This window comes from Polyodon spathula, chromosome 11 (assembly GCF_017654505.1).
Source record: "Polyodon spathula isolate WHYD16114869_AA chromosome 11, ASM1765450v1, whole genome shotgun sequence".
Classification (NCBI taxonomy): Eukaryota; Metazoa; Chordata; class Actinopteri; order Acipenseriformes; family Polyodontidae; genus Polyodon; species Polyodon spathula.
Window position 1 is genome coordinate 3,702,119 of NC_054544.1, and position 19,460 is coordinate 3,721,578.

The window sequence follows — 19,460 nt, forward strand, 5'->3', positions numbered from 1 at the left end:
CAGTCCATTCAGATGAAGGTGCTCTCTCTGTGTCCTTGGGGAGATCAGTCCATTCAGATGAAGGTGCTCTCTCTGTGTCCTTGGGGAGATCAGTCCATTCAGATGAAGGTGCTCTCTCTGTGTCCTTGGGGAGATCAGTCCATTCAGATGAAGGTGCTCTCTCTCTGTGTCCTTGGAGAGATCAGTCCATTCAGATGAAGGTGCTCTCTCTGTGTCCTTGGGGAAATCAGTCCATTCAGATGAAGGTGATCTCTCTGTGTCCTTGGGGAGATCAATCCATTCAGATGAAGGTGCTCTCTCTGTGTCCTTGGGGAAATCAATCCATTCAGATGAAGGTGCTCTCTCTGTGTCCTTGGGGAGATCAATCTATTCAGATGAAGGTGCTCTATCTGTGTCCTTGGGGAGATCAGTCTATTCAGATGAAGGTGCTCTATCTGTGTCCTTGGGGAGATCAATCCATTCAGATGAAGGTGCTCTCTCTGTGTCCTTGGGGAGATCAATCTATTCAGATGAAGGTGCTCTCTCTGTGTCCTTGGGGAGATCAATCTATTCAGATGAAGGTGCTCTCTCTGTGTCCTTGGGGAAATCATGGAAGGCAGTGCCAATGCGTTGAATTTCACTATGAGATGAAGAGAGCTAGAAACATAAAGCACAATTTGATTTACAAACATAAAGCTGTACATGTAGTAAATCTTTATGTGATTTCATTTTTTTTTTTTTTTTAAGCCTACAGTTGGACTGAGATAGCCAATCAAGTTTAAAATACAGTACTTTTCAAAGTAGTGAGTGATGTCGGTGTGAAGCTTCAGGAAAGTTGACCCAGTATAGACAGAGAGGTTTCAGTGGCAAGGATCTAATTGTCTTGTCAATTTGAATATCTTCCACTATTTGATCCTGACCCCTGAAGGAACTCATTAGAGCAGCGGGTTTGAAGATAGAACCCTTTTGACTCTTCTGTCTGGATAGAAAAAAAATATTAAATACATTAAAAACAAAGCAAGATGCAATTTGAGAAACATAAAATCGATATGGGATGTATTGCCATTCTCCTTTTAGTATTGCCTGCCTCTTGGATAGCAATGAATCTTGAGAGAAATGCCCTGCAGTAGTTTACTATGAAGTAGACGATATACTGTGAATCAAAGAAAGAAGGAATTGGACTGGGCAAACCAGGGATGCAAATAGCACAGTGATGGCTCTAGTGTTTTACATACAGATCCTACAGAGAACCGCTTGCTGTGATTCATTTCAATGATACTTGAAGGGCATTCCTTCACAGAAGTTTAAAAAAGTGGTATAATATGGAGGCCGTTTGTCTCTACATCCAGCATGTGCAGTATGCAATGAATACATAACTGACACACCACTGTTTGTGTGATACTTCATAATTCATTGCTGCTGTCAAGGAATTTCTCAGCTTGAGAATGTTTGACACCCCTCGGCTTCAATAGCCCTCGAGTTCAACTGCGTAGTTTTGTAGCTGTGCTGTCCTTGATATGGGGGAGCGAGGCATTGAAATTCTTCTGGGTAAGACACTAATTAAGTCCCATGATGTAGTTCTGTAAACATGGGCCATTCATTTTATAGGGATCTTCAGCTGAGCCCCAGCTGTTGTTGTGACTGGAGTGGTTTCTTCTATGGGAACCAGGTTCTCATTGGGATCATTGCTGTATATCCTGCGCTATATTGGCTCATCACTTCAGACTTGTTTCCCGGAGTTACTGTGCAGTGTATACCATATCCACAAAGCATGTGTGTTCAGTGCAACGCTTACTAAATAAAATACAAACGGTCCATGTAACACTAACTTTAAATAGGCCTAAATGGTATCTTATTCTAAGAGCTTATACATTTTGTCAGACGTGCTGTACTATGGCAGTTGCGTAACATTACCCTATTTTATATCATGGAGAATAACCCATGAACAAACAGGGATGGAAATAATACTCTTATTCCATACTGTAGCAGTTGCCCCCATTCCAGATTGTACTACTTGCTTGCCACAGCAAACAGGCAACAAGCTCAGATGTGTCCTTTTAAACTCCTCCTGAAAAATAGGAATGAATTAAACTGCTACACAATGGGACTATTATGCCCTCAGCAGCTGTTGTTCATTGGAGACATCCAGTATGCACTGACTAAGAAAGGTACTTGTACTAATTTTAAAGCTTAGCCTTGGGAGAAAATGTGTTCTTGTAAGCAGAGTCTAATGTCGTGCCCTATCCCCCATGTGTACTCACTGGGAGCTCTCTTCCTTCAGTAGCATTACAGAACTTGCAGTTTGGTACACTTGTTGGAACAATATGAACCGCAGGTGCTGTTTAATCCCATTGTTCACTTGGATTATTGTGCTTTATTCCACAAGCTTCTGGGTGTCGAATGTGACTTCTATTCACTGGTGCCCTAATCTCATCCTGGGCACCTGCCAACTGTCCTGGGCTTACTCTGCTCTACTGTGCTACACTGTTCATGCCATTTGGCTTTTTCTGCAGTTCTAGATTTACATCTGTAATTCTGTGTTTTACCCGTAATGTTTAGTTATTATAAATGGAAAGCTGTGTTCAGAAAAGCATAGTCAAGATCCGTGGTGCGTTAATTACTGTACAGGAAATATAATAAAATCAAATTGAATTGACAGAATCAAACTACTGTACTGTATAGGTAACCGGGTGGAGGCCTCATTGCACCACAAGCAAGCAGCTTAACCCTAGTACAAAAGATGCCGTGTTTTTAGAGCTTTTTAACCTCATCTCCTCTCATCTTGCCGACGGGACAGGACAGAATCTGTAACGGCAGTGTATCGTACACACAATTCTTTTTTTGGACAGTACGTTTTGTTTGACCTGTGTGATTGCATGCTTGTTAACGATGATTTCCTCTGTGTTTCAGGCGGAGTCCCGTTTGGCTGCGAAGCGAGCTGCACGGGCGGAGGCACGGGAGATCAGAATGAAGGAGCTGGAGAGACAGCAGAAAGAGGTAAGGGGTACTCCTTTTATTGATGCATTAGGCTTTTACAGTAGAGGTTCAGTAAGGGGTCGTTTCAAAGGCGGGGGAAAAAAAGCCTTTGCTCCTCAAGCATCAGCACGCTTGTAAAGTATGCACTTCCTGGCATGATATTGCATTGGGAATACTGCTCCCTAAAGGTGATGGACCTTTTAACTTAATTTAGTCAATCTCCGTGCCATGAGTGTAGACTTGGTATCTTCCTGAACACTGGCTTAGGGGAATGTCATTAATACTGCAACAAACCCTGGAGAACATGTAGTATTTCTCACTGTGGCTTATTTTGTAAGGGATATTTACAAAGACAGGCTAAATGAAATAAAATATCATTCTATGTGAAATGTGTAGTGTAACCCCCTCCCCCGTGTGTGTGTGTGTGTGTGTGTGTGTGTGGTTTTCATTCTTTTGGGAAAATATAAACAAATTCATAATGAATTCTCAATGAGATACTGCGTAATGAGAATGACCCCTTTCCATACAGGGCTTGTGTCCCTTTTATTCTATCCAAAGAGTGTCTGTGTCTGTGTCTGTGTGTGTGTGTGTGTGTGTGTGTGTGTGTGTGGTTTTCATTCTTTTGAGAAAATATAAACAAATTCATAATGAATTCCAATGAGATACTGCTTAATGAGAGTGACCCTTTCCATACAGGGATCGTGTCCCTTTTATTCTATGCAAGGAGAGTGGGACTGAGTGTGTGAGTGTGTGTGTGTGTTCACAGGGAACTTGATTTGAGACATCACAGAAACAGCAGTCCTAGACAGCATCTGTAAACTGGGGCAGATTCAGCCTGGGCAGACACGTGCACGCTGGAGTCTGAATTTCATTAAACATTTCCTGTAGGCTTGGTACAGAATAGAGAGAGATGGAAAAGGTCCTTCCCTAACCTGAACAAGGAGGTTGTACCCCCTGCTGGAGTCAGTGAACTGTTCAAAGTAGTGACTGCTGTGGGCTTGGAAAGAATCACACTCAAAATCTATCAAGAAGAGTTTCATATTTAATAAAATGATTCATGTTGGTGTAAAGGATTGATATGACTAAGTGGACAATATGTCAGGAATGAATGCATACTTCATCTACATTTCATAAAGGAGTTCACTAGAAAACCACTTTTTCGGTCATCTATTTCAGTGTCTTTCTTAAATGGTTGTTATCTCTGCAGCTGCTCTAATCAACATTTTTCCTGTGTCTCTCTCCCTCTCCCTCCCTCTTTCTTTATTTCTTTTTTCTCTCCTCCCCTGCTGCTCCTCTGTAGATCTATCAGGTTCAGAAGGTAGGCTCTGTCATTTGTTTTCTGTTCTACGCTCCACAGTGTCTTCTTTACAATGTATTATTCACACTCTCAAAATACCTTCTGGAAAGCTTTCTGCCCAATCCAATGAATACTTTAGAACTTGTTTAGACTGTGATAGGGTTCTGTAATAGGGCCATCTTGGCTGAAGTCTTACCATTAGATCCATTAGTACCAAGATCACATAGTGGCTATGAAAGAAAACCACATCTCCATGGTGACAAAGAATATAAGAAATCTGAGCTGGGACACTAAGGTGAGCTGAAGGAGCATCATATATTTGATTGCTTTGTGCATTTCTTCGTGGGATCTCCAGCTGTACTTTAATAAATGGGTTAAAAAGGGTCAGATTTACTAAGGGTTTGCTATACTCTTTTTGTTTGCCCTATTTATTATGCATAAAAGACACTGCTGCTTTTAGTTACTTAATTAAGCAGATCCCCTAACTTAGGCATGGAGTGTATATTAATGACTGAACATTATTGTTTTTCTGACTTGCTGCACCTCCTATTCCTAGTCTCTCTCTCTCTCTCTCTTTCTCTTTCTTTTTATTACTTTGTGTCCTCAGAAATATTACGGTCTGGACAACAAATGGGGCGATATCGAGCAGTGGATGGTAGGAGTTCAGTGGTGGTGTGCTCTATGTGTGGGTGTGTCTGTGATGGGCAGGAACACACAATCATTGTGCAGTTGTCTGTGTGTGAGTGTGTTTGTGATGGGCAGGAGCACACAATCATTGTGCAGCTCTCTATGTGTGGGTGTGTCTGTGATGGGCAGGAACACACAATCATTGTGCAGTTGTCTGTGTGTGAGTGTGTTTGTGATGGGCAGGAGCACACAATCATTGTGCAGCTCTCCTGGAGGAGTGGTGAAGCCAATAGGATTGGGTTGGACTTTAAACTACACTAGCAAGATATTTTGAGGATTTTGTACTCTGTTTTGGGTGGTAGTAAGCCATCATATGTTCTGGAGCAAACTGCAGTAGAGTTGTTGTTTTATTTATTTTTTATACCTCACATGATAGGTATGTACAGTGCTTCCAATACGTTGTTTGTGGGCAATATTTTAGTTTACTGCACAGTTTATGAACATTTTACCAGGCTTGCTTTACTGTTCTTTCATTACTTTTCACTGCGCATTTACTTTAGTATAACTAGGTTAGAACTTATTTAGCTGGATTTAAAATACTGCCTGTTTTGGACAGTTGCTCAAACTGTCTCTTTCTCCCTGATCTGTCCTGTTCTCTCTCTCTCTCTTTCTCTGTGATTCTCCAGGAAGACAGTGAGAGGTACTCCCGCCGAGCACGGAGAAACACCTCGGTTTGTATTTCTTCTTTCTTTCTTTGTGTTTCTTTTCTGACTGTTTGCACTTGGGTCATTTTCCAACCCACAAATCTTAAGCTGAGGATCAATTTATTTAGTGAGCTATCTGATCTTGAACTCTGGCCTCTTCACCCAGAAACCACCCAGCTTTCTGCCTCATCTGCCATAGCTGGTCAAGTAACTCAGTTATGCAGCTCTTGAGCGAGGACTGGAATCTCAGATCTCCGAGCTCCTGCTCCTTAAGCGCTAGGCTAAGCTGTCTCTATTAAACAGCCATGGGAGTGCGGAAGTTAAAGGGCTATTTGTTGATTTAAGGTTTAATGTCTTGTAGTTCCTACATAGTCATTCACTCTCTCTCTCTCTCTCTCTCTCTCTCTCTCTCTCTCTCTCTCTCTCTCATGCATCCCCTTTCCTCTCCTCCTAGATGTCCGATGATGATGAGCGAATGTCCGTGGGCAGCCGTGGCAGCCTGAGGGTCAGTAGTTCTGTTTGTGATTGGGGTCGGGGGTCCTGCTATAGTTACTGTACTGTGGGCTGGGAACTGTAGTGCCAGGCTTTAACTAGTAATACATTTAGATTTCAGTGTAATGTCTCAAGGTATTTCATGACAAACAGCACCATTAATTGAACCCGAAAAAAAAGCAAGAAAAAAGCCTTTAACAGTTTTCTCAACACTGACGTCAAATGAAGCAGCATGGGCACTAACCAGTACAATATGTGCAATGTTAAAATAAGCAATCAAAATGAAAACCGTTAACTGGAACTCCCTATCTTGTGACACACATCCAGCCCAGTCTTTTGCAAGGGGTTTCCTTAGTGACTGTTGCTACGCTGTTGTCAAAGATGATGTCCCATCCTGAGGCAGTTGGAAAAGTCAGTTTGGGGACATGTTGATCTGTGTGGCTGCTGATGATGTTAATACTGTACAGTATGTTGTAGGAAGGATAAAGGAGCCTTCCACATTTGCAGTCTCCTGCCTGCAGCTCTGTAGGAGTAGCCAAGGCCCCGCTCCAATACAGAACGCTGCCAGTGTTTATTGTGTTGACATAGAAAAACTTAGCTGTGAGGCATAAGTTTGGCTTGCAGTGAAACTGTGTATTGGATGTTGCTTTCTTAGTGGACAGTTTTTGCGAATTATTATTTTAATTTTTTTAATTTTTTTTTTATATATAGGCACATATTTCCATCGTGATCCCAGTTTACCGTTAAATGAAAATGATCCAGTTAAGCAGTAATTTAATTGCCTCACCAAATGTTTGCTGCTTGTACCTTTTCATCTACACAATTCAATCCAATCTTCCTAATAATTCATGGACTCTCTTCAGTGCTAAATGATCTTCCTCTGCAGTGCAAACACAATTGAATGCTGCCAGTAACTTGTTTCAGTGCTACTGTGACTCCTCTGGTCTGGAGAGCTTGCTTGACATTGCTCTTGTGTGTTTGCTCCCTGAACAGTCAGACTTCGACAGCACTGCTGTCTATGGAGGGGTGAGGCTGAGCCTGGTAGCTTGCACTGTGTGCTGTTTTTAATGCACAACCCAAGGTCTTATTGAGGGTGTTGGATCATGGGGGTGTGTTTCACAGTGTGTGGTGGGAGGTGCTCTTACTAACAATGGTAGGGGGATCCCAGACGGGTGTGCACATGTGGGTGCTTTGTTTTAAGCAAGACAAATGAACATAGGTACTTGTTGAATGTACATTATGACACTTATTGATACATTGTTAAATGCATGAAAAAAGCTTTGTAGCACAGTTTCTTTAACAAATATACATAGTGTAGATGCAGTAAGGTCTGTGAGTGAGTTTACACAGAGTGTAGATGCAGTAAGGTCTGTGACTGAGTTTACACAGAGTGTAGGTGCAGTAAGGTCTGTGACTGAGTGAGTTTACACAGAGTGTAGGTGCAGTAAGGTCTGTAACTGAGTGAGTTTACACAGAGTGTAGGTACAGTAAGGTCTGTGACTGAGTGAGTTTACACAGAGTGTAGATGCAGTAAGGTCTGTGACTGAGTGAGTTTACACAGAGTGTAGGTGCAGTAAGGTCTGTGACTGAGTGAGTTTACACAGAGTGTAGGTACAGTAAGGTCTGTGACTGAGTGAGTTTACACAGAGTGTAGATGCAGTAAGGTCTGTGACTGAGTGAGTTTACACAGAGTGTAGGTGCAGTAAGGTCTGTGACTGAGTGAGTTTACACAGAGTGTAGGTACAGTAAGGTCTGTAACTGAGTTTGCACAGAGTTAGGTCAAACTTCCAGTAAGCTTTTTATTTTTTTAAATAGAAAATAACAGGCATTTTTTATCTTTTTATAAGGAGTCAAGAAAGCACAGTAAAACAGTAGATGTAGTGCCTGCTCTAGCTGTCTCCTAAAGACCACTGTGAACCTGGGGTGATAGCTGCATCATAGTTCCTCCCAAGTTTGTCATTGAAATTATTGTATTCCTTGAAGAAAACTTGCCTTTGCCTTCAGTACCCTGCTTTTATCAACCTAAAATTATACAAATTGAGCAAAAATAAAGTGTGCATTGCATATCATCAAGACTATTTTATGAACAGTTATGCAAACCCTAAAAGGATTCCCGTATAATTGAATTGTGCGACCCCTTCTGCATGCCTCTTGTGTTCTTCCGTTCTGCATGCTGTTGTTGTTGCCATGGTTCGCCACCTCAAGCCCCTCTTACTCCATTTCACCACAGGCTGGCTCACCCAAGGACAAGCCCAAGAAGAAGAGTTCTAAAGCCGTATGTAGTGGCTCAGTATTGATTGGGTCTTCATTTTCAAATGGGGTCTAGGATTTACAATATGAAGTATTTATTCCTGTGAAGTAAAGAATGCTATGGTCAGTGTTTGTTGTACAAGTGGATCTCTTTGGTCCAACTCCGGACCAACTGCTCCATACAGTTGCCAGCTATACACATAAGTAGCATAAGCTAGATCAGTCAAAGTATGTTTGTTAGTAAGCGCCAGCGCCATCTACAGAACACCCACTCTTGTTGCTACTATACAAATGGAAACCTGGTTCAAAGGAGGTGTCCACTAGATGGCACTGCTACTTACTAACATAACGGCACTTCAGCTCTGATGCATACGTCTGTGGCTGACAGCTAGAACCGAAGGGCAGTTTCTGAACTTGGATCTAAGCACCTTGAACATAAAATTCTCATCATCATTATTAGTAATTGTGTATAATCCAGAGATCAGAAGCATGCAATGTTTTGGCATGGCTGTTAAGATCTGTTTTTGATTGACACCTTATTTGCTGCTGTTTATTTTCTTTCCTGACAGACCAATGGTTTTGATGAAGGGTACCATGGATCTACTCAGAGTAGAAAGTCTAGTAGGGTTAGTACCAAGCTCATCAGTCCCTTTCTCAAAACAGCATTTTGCACTTCCACCAGTACAGTACAGTACAAAAACACCACTTTGCAACAAACTGGCAGATACTCTGCTCATACACTGGACGTGCACTTTTCAGCCTTTGCTGTCATTTGATAAAGAGCAATGGTGAACTCAGGATCTCTTTTCATTAAATATGTTGTTTTATCTAATATCTAGAGCTCAAGGCACAGCGATGAGAGTAGGAGATCACAGTCATCCAGACAGGAGCACCTGCTGGTTTGTTTCTTCTTGTTTTCTCAGAGCTGGGGGTGTGAGTTTGGCATCTAACCTCCACTAACTCTTCATTGCCGGCTGTCATGTTTAAAACATGTATAGTAGATGTTTCAGTGTCATTTTACTTGTACTAAACGTTTAGACATTCACTAAACTTGATTCTGCTGTCAAGGAAATATTCAAGTCCGGGAACTCATTTTTAAATATAATCAATCTATTTGTAACATCCGGATGCAGGTTGGATTATAGACTGCAGCTAGAATTGGCGGCAGGCAGATTCAGTTTGATGTTGGAAAGAGATGAGGTTGTGTTTTATAGGCTTGTTCCATGGTACAGATAGACACACTGCATACGTGTAGAAAGTACAGTTCGTGCACGTAGTGTATTTACATGTGTTCCTGAATGGGAGCCGTGCCGTGGAGTGAAAGGATCCTTCCTGACAAGGGGTTTTTAATATAGTCTGCATGCTGCATTACAAGCTGTTACAGCAGATCCAACAGCATTGTCTTCACAGTAGCTTATTTTATTCCATACCCAGGAAGCTACGTAGTTTTTTCTAGTAGCATTTCAAAGGGTAACTTTTTCATAGACAGTTTCCCCTCTGGTGCAGAGTTTTGCAAGATGCGTTAGAATTGTTTCTGTATCATAACTGTTTTAGAAAGGTGGCAGTTATTGGTGTCTGTAAACAATGACATCAAACAATCAAGTAAAGTTTGTAACTTTGTTTTTTGAAGCCATCTGGTGAACACATCTGGTAAAGCGGTTCTTCTGTTGTACAGAGGAAGTTGTTAAAAAACAAATCTGCACTAACACTGTACTACCATGCACAGCGTTCTGTATGTGGGTTAGTTGGAGGTGACTTCACACAGTGTGCTGTGAAAACAATAAACACGTCACATAGTGTGTGTTCCTGCATGACATGCTGTACCAAGTGCTTCTGGTGCTATGCAGATCTTTTAAACAACTATTAACCAAGGCAGACCTTCCTTAGCCTGTACTAGATTTGATGATAGATGTAGAAGACTTCAGATTGATGGCAACGTTATGAATTGGTTCTGATTGCAGTATGTGTGAAAAATAGTTGTAGGTTTAGGGATTGAAGATTTCGAATTGGTGCCTGAATCTTGCATCACTATCAGTCCCAAGTACATGCATTTCTAGTGTATAATGAGAAAAGAGGTTATTTAAAGGGAATAGCTGCTTTGTTTCAGGAGGAACTTGTCTTGGACTGAAACCTCTGGTAATGAAGGCCCCGCTCTGTGTATTGTATTTCAACAGCACATTGCCGGAGAGTCAGCTATTTATAACTCACAGGCACAGGGTGCCTGTTTCCCGGCCCTTGCATATGGTTATAATTATGGTTCTGAAGACAGTCTTTTATGTGAAGCTTGGGAAGCGACAAAAAAAAAAAAAATTACGCAGGCATCTGGATGCTTTGTAAACTTCAAAAGACATTTTGTTTAAACTTGGTTTCTTCTGACTTTGGTTTAATGTTTCCCAGAAGTGGTGACCGGGATAACCACAGAAACGCCTGTGAGATCTGGCATTGTTAGGATACTGTGTCATGTCATTGGTTTGATGAATAAATAAACCCAGATTAGTATGTATTCTCTACTTCTAATTTCCCTCAGTGTTTTCTAGTGCTGTTGAACTGGGTGCTTAGTCGTGCAGCTCCTCTGTCTCATCTTCTCTTCTTTCTGACTCTTCCTCACCTCCGCAGGGGAATCACTACTCCTCGGACCTGTACAGTAACAGCGGCCTCTCCTCCTCCTCCAGGGCCCAGTCTTCAGCTCAAAATGGAACGCGGGTCTGTCTGTCTCTCTTTCGCTCGCTCGCTCTCTTTCTCACTGTTTCTCTCTCACTGTCTCTCTCTCTCTGTCTTGCCTGCTAGTAATTAGGGTTTTGCTTTATTGTAATGGAACATATTTGTTTGTATTTTTGTTTTGGTAATATACTTATAACTTATTGTTTTCTTTTGTGTTGCCTATTTTTGCATCTTTTTTAACTGCATTTTTGTGGATATCATATCTTCTGACTGTGTAAGAATAGCCAGGGCAGGCTCTGAATTACTTGAGATTTTTTCAGGATACTCAGATTGTCTGAAGCACACTAATTCAGAATCAGCCCTGCCTGTTGCTGCCAGGCTGAATCGTAAAAATGCAGTATTCACCAAAAACAAAACTGCAAAGATGAAATATATCGCTTAAAGGGCTCCTTAGGAATGATTTCTTTGAGCTGCAAAATCCTAAAACAGGAAACCGTCTTTTTATACAATATCTACGTGTGTGTGAGTGCGTGTGTGTGTGTGTATGTGTGCGGATGCATGCTGTCTACTATATTTTGTATTTATTTTGTGTTGCCCGTTATAAGATGGTTTGTAACCAATACCCATTCTTGCTGCATCCACTGTTAGAGTTGGGGACACACATCTGGTATGGTGTTTGAGTTAACTGTACTGTGTAAAATGAACAGTGCATGTGGAGGGCAGGTCAGTTAGCCCAAGGTATATTGTTCTACAGCTGCAGATTCACAGCTGTTGATGGCTTGTTGATTCCTGTTTTTTGTGTGTTTTTGTTGTTGTTGTTTTTCCATAGCCTTCCATGCTTTGTAGTGACGCCCTTCTGCCTCGGAGCCTCAGGGTTTGTGTTTCAGATTAATAGCCATAACAAACAAGCGCCTCACATGAGCACACTGAATGCCAACGTCACTGTTCCTTCTCTGGATTCCTCTGTTTGCTTTGGCCCTTTTATAGGTTTCACTTAATGGGGTCTATTTGAATTAACTAGACAGCAGAGTGTCTAAATGCTGCCTCTCTTTAACCCACTTTTTCCAACTGTTTTTTGTCCAATGGGGACTTATGGACCTCCTTATTAACATCAGTAATGTTAATGTTGTAATGTGATGTTAATCCTTTTTACTGACATTTTTTAGATCTGCCCATATTAAGATCATTGAAATATACCCAAAGTGTACACAGGACACTACATATATGCTAAAGTCACTCGCGGTCCATCAGTAAATGGGTAGTTCAGAACACTGGCTATCCGTGGTTCCCCTTGCTCCAGAGAGATTTGTTCAGATCCTGGGATTCATTGCACAGCATGAGCTGTAATATGTTAAATGGCCAGCAGGGGGGAATTGATATATACTGAGCATCAAAAGAAACATATCACTTATATTTGAGCATCAAAAAAAATGTATCACTTGTGTTTGGATAAAGTTAATGATGAAGAGCAGGTGGGTTGGGTTACTAGAAAAGCAGGTCATGTTATGTTATTCGTGGAATTTGTTACCTGTATTTCATTGGTACTCGTGGGTTGTCTGGTATGACGTGTCTACAGGTGGATGTTGTGTGATGGTGGTATTGCTGCATGGATGTGTTACCATCTCTTTTCTGTCTGGGTTTTGCAATGCTGTTCTGCAGTTTCCATGTTTCACTCTTTGTGTCTGTGTCTCTCTTTGACCTTGTATAGGAGGAAAGAAGGTTTGGGATAAAACGGGTGTCTATTTTACAATAAGCATAATGACTAGGCTAATGTTGGTATTACTAGTCCTTGCAGATCTGTGTTTACCAAGGAAAAGACTGGCATGGGTCCAATATACTAGAGTATGGCTCTTCTACATTGAATCCAGTTCTAAATGTAAAGAATACCGTCAGGCTAGCCTAAATGAGCCTGTTGGGGATCTGGTTTTTCTATTTGCAGTATTGCGTGAATAAGCTCGTCATTAAAGTAAAACGTGATCTAGCAACAATTGGGGCCATTACATATTAATTTATGTTTAAATTCATAAATGTATAAATCGGACCTAACAGTCAGTTTTGAAACATACTGTAAAACCCCCTTGGATCATATCCAAACTAAATTGGGAACCCCTTTTAATCGCAAGACCTCTCCGCTCTTCCCTCTTGCCGTTACTCCTTTTGCATGCTTCCTGACAGGTGACGTCTGTTGCCCTTGGTCCGGACCCCTACACTGTGAACCCTGCCTGCCCCCTGTTTCACGTGGTCCCGTGTGCGGACCCTGCCTGCCCCCTGTTTCACGTGGTCCCGTGTGCGGACCCTGCCTGCCCCCTGTTCCACGTGGTCCCGTGTGCGGACCCTGCCTGGCCCCTGTTCCACGTGGTCCCGTGTGCGGACCCTGCCTGGCCCCTGTTCCACGTGGTCCTGTGTGCGGTGCATGCCTGCCCCCTGTTCCCCGTGGTCCTGTGTGCGGACCCTGCCTGCCCCCTGTTCCACGTGGTCCCGTGTGCGGACCCTGCCTGCCCCCTGTTCCACGTGGTCCCGTGTGCGGACCCTGCCTGCCCCCTGTTCCACGTGGTCCTGTGTGCGGACCCTGCCTGCCCCCTGTTCCACGTGGTCCTGTTGCTCACACTGATGCGCTCTGGTTTCTCTTGTCTGTAGGGCTCCCTGTACGAGGAGAGTGTGCACAGCGGGACGCGCCGCTTTAGTGCCTCTAGCTCTCGAGCTGTAAGAATTTTTTCTTTCATGTGTTTCCAGCTGCCTGCCTTTGGCTTGTCCTGTGTGAACCTTTTCTTTTGCCAGTGGAATATGATTTTTGAAGAACTCGCATGTAAACCCATCTCGGTGACATGTACAGCAGAACTTCATTGTGATGATCCCTGCAGGGGTCGTGGCTGCTGTAAATTATGTGATGAACAAAAAGTGGATGTTTTACCAGTTTAAACAGCTACAATATTAGATATATAGTGACAGGAAAGTGATATACAGTGTGTGTGTCTATATATATATATATATATATATATATATATATATATATATATATATATATATATATATATATATATATATATATATATATGTGTGTGTGTGTGTGTGTGTGTATATATATATATATATATATATATATATATATATATATATATATATATATATATATAATATAATAAAAAAATTCAGGTTAAAGCTATTATTTACCACAGCCATTGAAATTAATAATTTTTGAAACATTTGAGGGTTCTATTGTGTATGAGGTTTAGATCCTGGTTTCTAATACAGGTTTTTAAAGAAATTAAGAGTTCATGTTTACTACTTCTCCACAGTATGCCTTTTCACACTATCATGCATGTGTCAGAGCTCAGTTTTAATTCTGACATGGTAACAAGTGATTGGTGTGTTTGTTACTTTCTCTGTTTTTGCATTTGGTGCTCTTCATTTGGCATTGATTTTAAGTATGTTGTTTAAAGTGCTGATTGACTAACACTTTGAGCTGCTGGGTGATTCACTAGACACTAATTTAAGAGTTCTCACAGTCTGAAATTCAGTTCTTACTCCACGGTAACCTGTATCAATTGATGTCTCCAAAAGCTGGTACAGTAATACCATCCTGACCAAAGCAAAACAAACAAGTTAACTCCTTATAGTAAGAAAGAGATTTACATGTTTCCCACAAGAAGAGTAAAGGTAACATTTGAGACTGGACCCTTTTTCTCCCTATCTCTGTAAGCTAATAGGCATTTATGTACATTACTTGCTCCTGTCTCCTTGCCTGTCCTTGCTAATATCTGTATTTCTTCTTCTCTCTCTCTCTCTCTCTCTCGCTCCCTCTCTCTCCATCCAGCCCTCGGAATACAGTGGTTTCCCGGGCTCCAGCTCCCGTGCTTCCTCCCGGGCAAGCTCGGCCCGTGCCAGCCCTGTGGTGAGCACTCGCAGGCAGTCCAGACCAGAGCCTGGGCAATAGGCAGTACTGTAGGCCTGGCTTCCCTGTGTCCTGTCCAAAAGGGAAAATGACAGTACAGCACATAGCACAGGGATCGGATTGCACAGCAGTTTCATCCATTCCTGGTTTTACTGTGTTTAGTAAGACACAACTGAGCTTGTTACCTATACTGATACACGCTAATCAAGCGTGTTGTAAAACCTGGAATGGGTGAAACAGCTATGCAATAGGAGTCTCATTTACATCCCTGTGGCATTGTGAATCTATACAGTAGGTTTTTCAACACAATTTGAAAGTAAGCATTGTTTGGTGGTCCATTCACCAGGCTTTCTTTACTGGGCTATACAGCCTGAACACTGACTGCTACCATGTTTTGTGTTTTTTTTTTTCTTTTGCAATTGCACATTTGAAATGCATGCTGTTTTTAGGACCAGACTGGAACAAAAGCCTGTTTACACAATGGCTGTTTGGGATAAGGTTTTGTTTGGTGTGTGGGAGGGAGAATCACCTGTGGTAGTTTGAATGGGAAGATAACAGTGCAACACTAGCTGTGTGTGATGAGACAGGTCCCCTGCCTAGGGTTACTGCATCGCCAGTACAGTGATAATAATACCTGCTGCCCAGAGACAGGGATGCAACCTAATTTGTGAGGCAAATCCGTCTTGTTCTCCGGGGTTTAAGGTAAGGCTGCATTCTGAACATAGTGCATTGAAGGATACTCACTGTAGTGTGTTTAATTGTGAAAGGTAGACCTGGGAGGCAATAGAGGTGCAGTTATCAGGCATCAACTTGTATAATACCATACTCCAAGATGTACTGTGAATCTGGAGGGGCAGGGGATACAGAAGCTGAAGGAATGGGAGTGCTCATAAGAGCAAAACCAAGGCTGTTCCACATGTGCATCTATCTGTCTATGGGAGATCAATGGGGCAGTTTTAATACTCTAGTTGTTCGATATGAGTGAATATTTATACCTCAAATTCGAAATGCATGTTCATGTTTTAAAACTAGAAGTAAATATAACTACCTACTTGCTTTTTAATCTTGATATTTATTAAGATAAAACTATATTTGAAATTTGCACCAGAACACAGGTTTATACAAGTGGATCTATTTAATTGATGTAGGTGGTGGCAGATCGCAATTCTGTTGCCATTTAAGTAATGAGCCACGTTGGGTCCTATTGCTGATAATTAAACAGTTTATGAAACTTGGTAGACACAAGTTTATATGCAGCAAACATGCAGTATAGTACATAAAAATCACTGTTATTAATTACATAAACTTTATTTTAAAATTTCTCATTATGGGCACATTATTTGGGAAATTACTGTCTATTGGTACGCAAAGTTAAACTTAAAGGGAAAGTGTGTTTGGCCACAGCAAGTTTGTCTTGCGGCCAGCCGTTCCTCGGGTTGAGCTGTGCTGCGTTCCCCTTCCCAGCTGCTGGAGGACTCCAGCTCCATAGCAGGATTCCTGCGCAGCTCGGCTCACAGCAGCAGCAGCAGTGTGCGGAGTGACCTGGATGACGTCACCATTCCTGACTTCCCAGACGTGAGCGGTGGGGTGTTGGGGAGTGTGGTCCAGGGGGCAGCATGGTGTGTCTGTGTGGTGGTGACCTGACAGAATAAACCTGTGCAGTTTGCTGTGAGTTATGAATTAAACCCTACTTGACTCGTTGACTGCGTTTGACACCTCAGCTACAGACGTACAGAAGAGTAAGACTTCTGTTCTCTGACTTTTTTCATTTTTGGTTTGCTTGCTTGTTGATTTTTAAATTTTGAAACAAGCTTTTAGCTTCTAATCTGTTTTGTAACAGTCTTTTAAAATTAAATAAAAATAAATTGCTGTTTTAAAAATAAATGACTTAAAAGTAAATAAACAAGTAAAATCTAAACAGGGCAGTTGAAGACAGTGCTGCTGTCTTGTCTGTGGCGCCATGCTTGGCACTGCTTGAATTGCTTGTTATTTGCCAGTTATGACTATCTGCCAGTTTTAGAAATAGTGTTAGTAGAGCCCAACTATATGGAATGAAAACAGTCAGTTTGAAGCACTTTAGTCAAACACCACATGTTGAACTTGCACAGCTGAAGTATGGAGGGATAGTAAAAATACCAGAAAGCCCTGAGGGCTGCAGAACATAAACATCAGCTGTTAAATAATTTACAGTAGCACCTTGATTCTTTAACCCAGTGCTTGTTTATTTCATAGTGTAGTCTTACGCTGAACAATGCAACCCGTATACAGTAAGTGGATTAAGGTTTCTGTTGGCTGTTATTTGCAATGGAAGAGTCAAGCGACGTGTAGACTGCATTGCCATTTGAGTTAGGATTGCTATACGTTAAAAAGTCTAATAAGATTGAGTCCCACCAGTATTTCCTTTTTTTTCAGTGCATTGTCGTTACCTCCCCCTGCTGGTGGAAAGCAGTATAATATAACTGAGTTGTATGCAATGCATTCAGGAAAGCAAGAGTTTGTATTTACATCAAAGTCGGGAGGGAAACTGGTGGCAGCAGTAGTGTAAACACAGAAACAACAAAGGGCTTTCAGTGAAGAGGAAATGACACACGTGGGAATTGCAGTTTTCTGTAGGGTTCGGCCGTGCTGACCTCTGGATCAAAGGGGTTATTGTGAAGTGACCGAGTCCTCCCGTGACCTCCGTGGACAGAGGAAAGACTTCTGCTTTCTTGCTTTGCTGCCCCACCCCAGAAAGGGGCACGGAGGGGGTACCTTCTTGTTGAAAGGAAAGGCATAACATGCATGCACACAATCGCAACTTGATGTCTTGTATTGACACCATGACACCTTATGTATTTTATACATTTGTACATGTATTTACCAGAAGGGAATACATATGCTGCTGAGATCCCTGAGATTTTTCTTTATGTTGGGATTTCAATCTGTTTGGATCTTTTTTTTTCCTTTTTGGGCTGTCAGTGCTGTCCTTCACTTGCTCAGTAAATAATAAGAACAGCAACAGCTATGGAAATAATAGAGTAAACACTCTATTCAGTTTACTGAATTCAAAGGCTTGAAATACATTAGCACAGATAAAGACTCTCTTATGAAGTCACAATGCCTATTTTAAACTGTTCCCTCAATAAAGACTCTCTTATCAAGTCACAATAACTATTTTAAACCATTCCCTCAATTCCTAGACAGTAAGATAACTTTGCAATAAACACACAGCTATTTCTGAAGTGACATGGTAAATATGCCAGACTCGCTGTTATCTGATAACAAACACATTGCTATGTGAGATGAGATGTTTAAATTTCTGGGGATTCGGAGTGGAACACTTTTCAGATCAGTATTTTTAAACAATAGCATCACTTTGTTTTTGTCGTTGTTGAGTAATTAATCCAATTGATTTGTTCATTCTGCTGCGTCTCAAAGTCCTAATGATAAACCGTGCACGGATTTCCAAAACCTGGAAAACAGCACACACTGCTGGACCAAAGCTGGTATTGCAATTGCTGAGGTTTAATTGCTCTTGTACTGTAAGCAATGAAGAGTGTGTTATTTTATTTAATGTTGAAGCAAAGCATTCAGCAAAGTTGTAATTCAATAGAAAGAACTGGGACCTGGATATAGGTCAGTTTTAAGGACCTTTGGTGTCTTTTTGCAGGAGGCTTATAGCACAAGCCTGCAATGTGTCTGATCTGCAAGGGCTTTTAGTCCTACACATTTAATAATAAACTGGTAAAGAAAGATTGCATTACAAAGATGAGTGGTAAAGGGAATTACTTTTGCTTGGAATTTGATGTGGATCAAAGCTGTCTACTGGACTATCGTATAGGAGAGCAGATACGTGTAGAAACCTCTGTACCCCTAACCCTTATTGCACCGTGTGTGTTGGGCATGCTGTTTATGTGGGAAGCAGTGTTCTCAGGGGTGCAGTGGTGTCAGTCTAGTCTTTATAAAAGTGGCCGCTGAGGAAGGATGGGACTTGCATTTTAGTATTTTAATTTAATCCTTTTTTTTTTTTTTTTGTATTTCAAATATGGAAATGGGAAGATAAGAAATGCAATAGTCTCTAATATCACGGAGGCTTATCATTTCTGTTCTTCCTTGTGTGTGTGTGTGTGTGTGTGTGTGTGTGTGTGTGCACTATTCTAACAAGATGCCATTCTGTATCTGTACGCAGGTTGAAGAAAGACCGGAGAGGGACTTTGCTGAAAAGGTTGGTTTCACAGTTATTCATCATTTAAAATAAGTTTATGTGGGTTTGAAGTATCAGAATTATCATGTCAAGTGCATTATTAAATAATTCGCTATACTGAAGCTACAGTGGTGTCTGAGGTTTTTTTTTTTTTTTTAAAGTTGATGAGATGGCTGAAACAGAAAATGAGACGAAGAGAATATATAGACAAGATGAAAAAGATATTGATTAAAACAACTCTAAATATATTCGCGCCCATACAAAGCTATGTTCTGTCTGATTGGATGTTGGTTCAGAAGATAATTAAGAGGTTTCTGAAAGTGTGTTTGTAGGTTTTTGAATTTTAGATTTGTGTGGTTGTTTCATATTGAAGTCTTCACTATACCGCGGTGCAGGCAT

At 41.4% G+C, this 19,460-nt stretch overlaps 1 protein-coding gene across 27 annotated transcripts in view; it reads left to right on the forward strand.

Moving 5' to 3' along the window:
* Nucleotides 1-19,460, forward strand: part of LOC121322717 (leucine-rich repeat flightless-interacting protein 2-like) — a 63,861-nt gene that overhangs the window by 29,845 nt on the left and 14,556 nt on the right. For 4 of the 27 annotated variants that reach the window (XM_041262945.1, XM_041262931.1, XM_041262936.1 and 1 more), the window contains exons 2-16: nt 2,890-2,976; nt 4,256-4,273; nt 4,860-4,907; nt 5,566-5,610; nt 6,038-6,088; nt 7,069-7,101; nt 8,306-8,350; nt 8,895-8,951; nt 9,165-9,224; nt 10,942-11,028; nt 11,816-11,860; nt 13,624-13,689; nt 14,801-14,878; nt 16,343-16,453; nt 19,047-19,082. In XM_041262945.1, coding sequence (XP_041118879.1) covers nt 2,890-2,976; nt 4,256-4,273; nt 4,860-4,907; nt 5,566-5,610; nt 6,038-6,088; nt 7,069-7,101; nt 8,306-8,350; nt 8,895-8,951; nt 9,165-9,224; nt 10,942-11,028; nt 11,816-11,860; nt 13,624-13,689; nt 14,801-14,878; nt 16,343-16,453; nt 19,047-19,082 — 867 coding nt within the window. The remainder of the gene's footprint in view (nt 1-2,889; nt 2,977-4,255; nt 4,274-4,859; nt 4,908-5,565; nt 5,611-6,037; nt 6,089-7,068; nt 7,102-8,305; nt 8,351-8,894; nt 8,952-9,164; nt 9,225-10,941; nt 11,029-11,815; nt 11,861-13,623; nt 13,690-14,800; nt 14,879-16,342; nt 16,454-19,046; nt 19,083-19,460) is intronic. The other 23 variants (XM_041262956.1, XM_041262958.1, XM_041262953.1 and 20 more) reach the window with 18 other exon arrangements.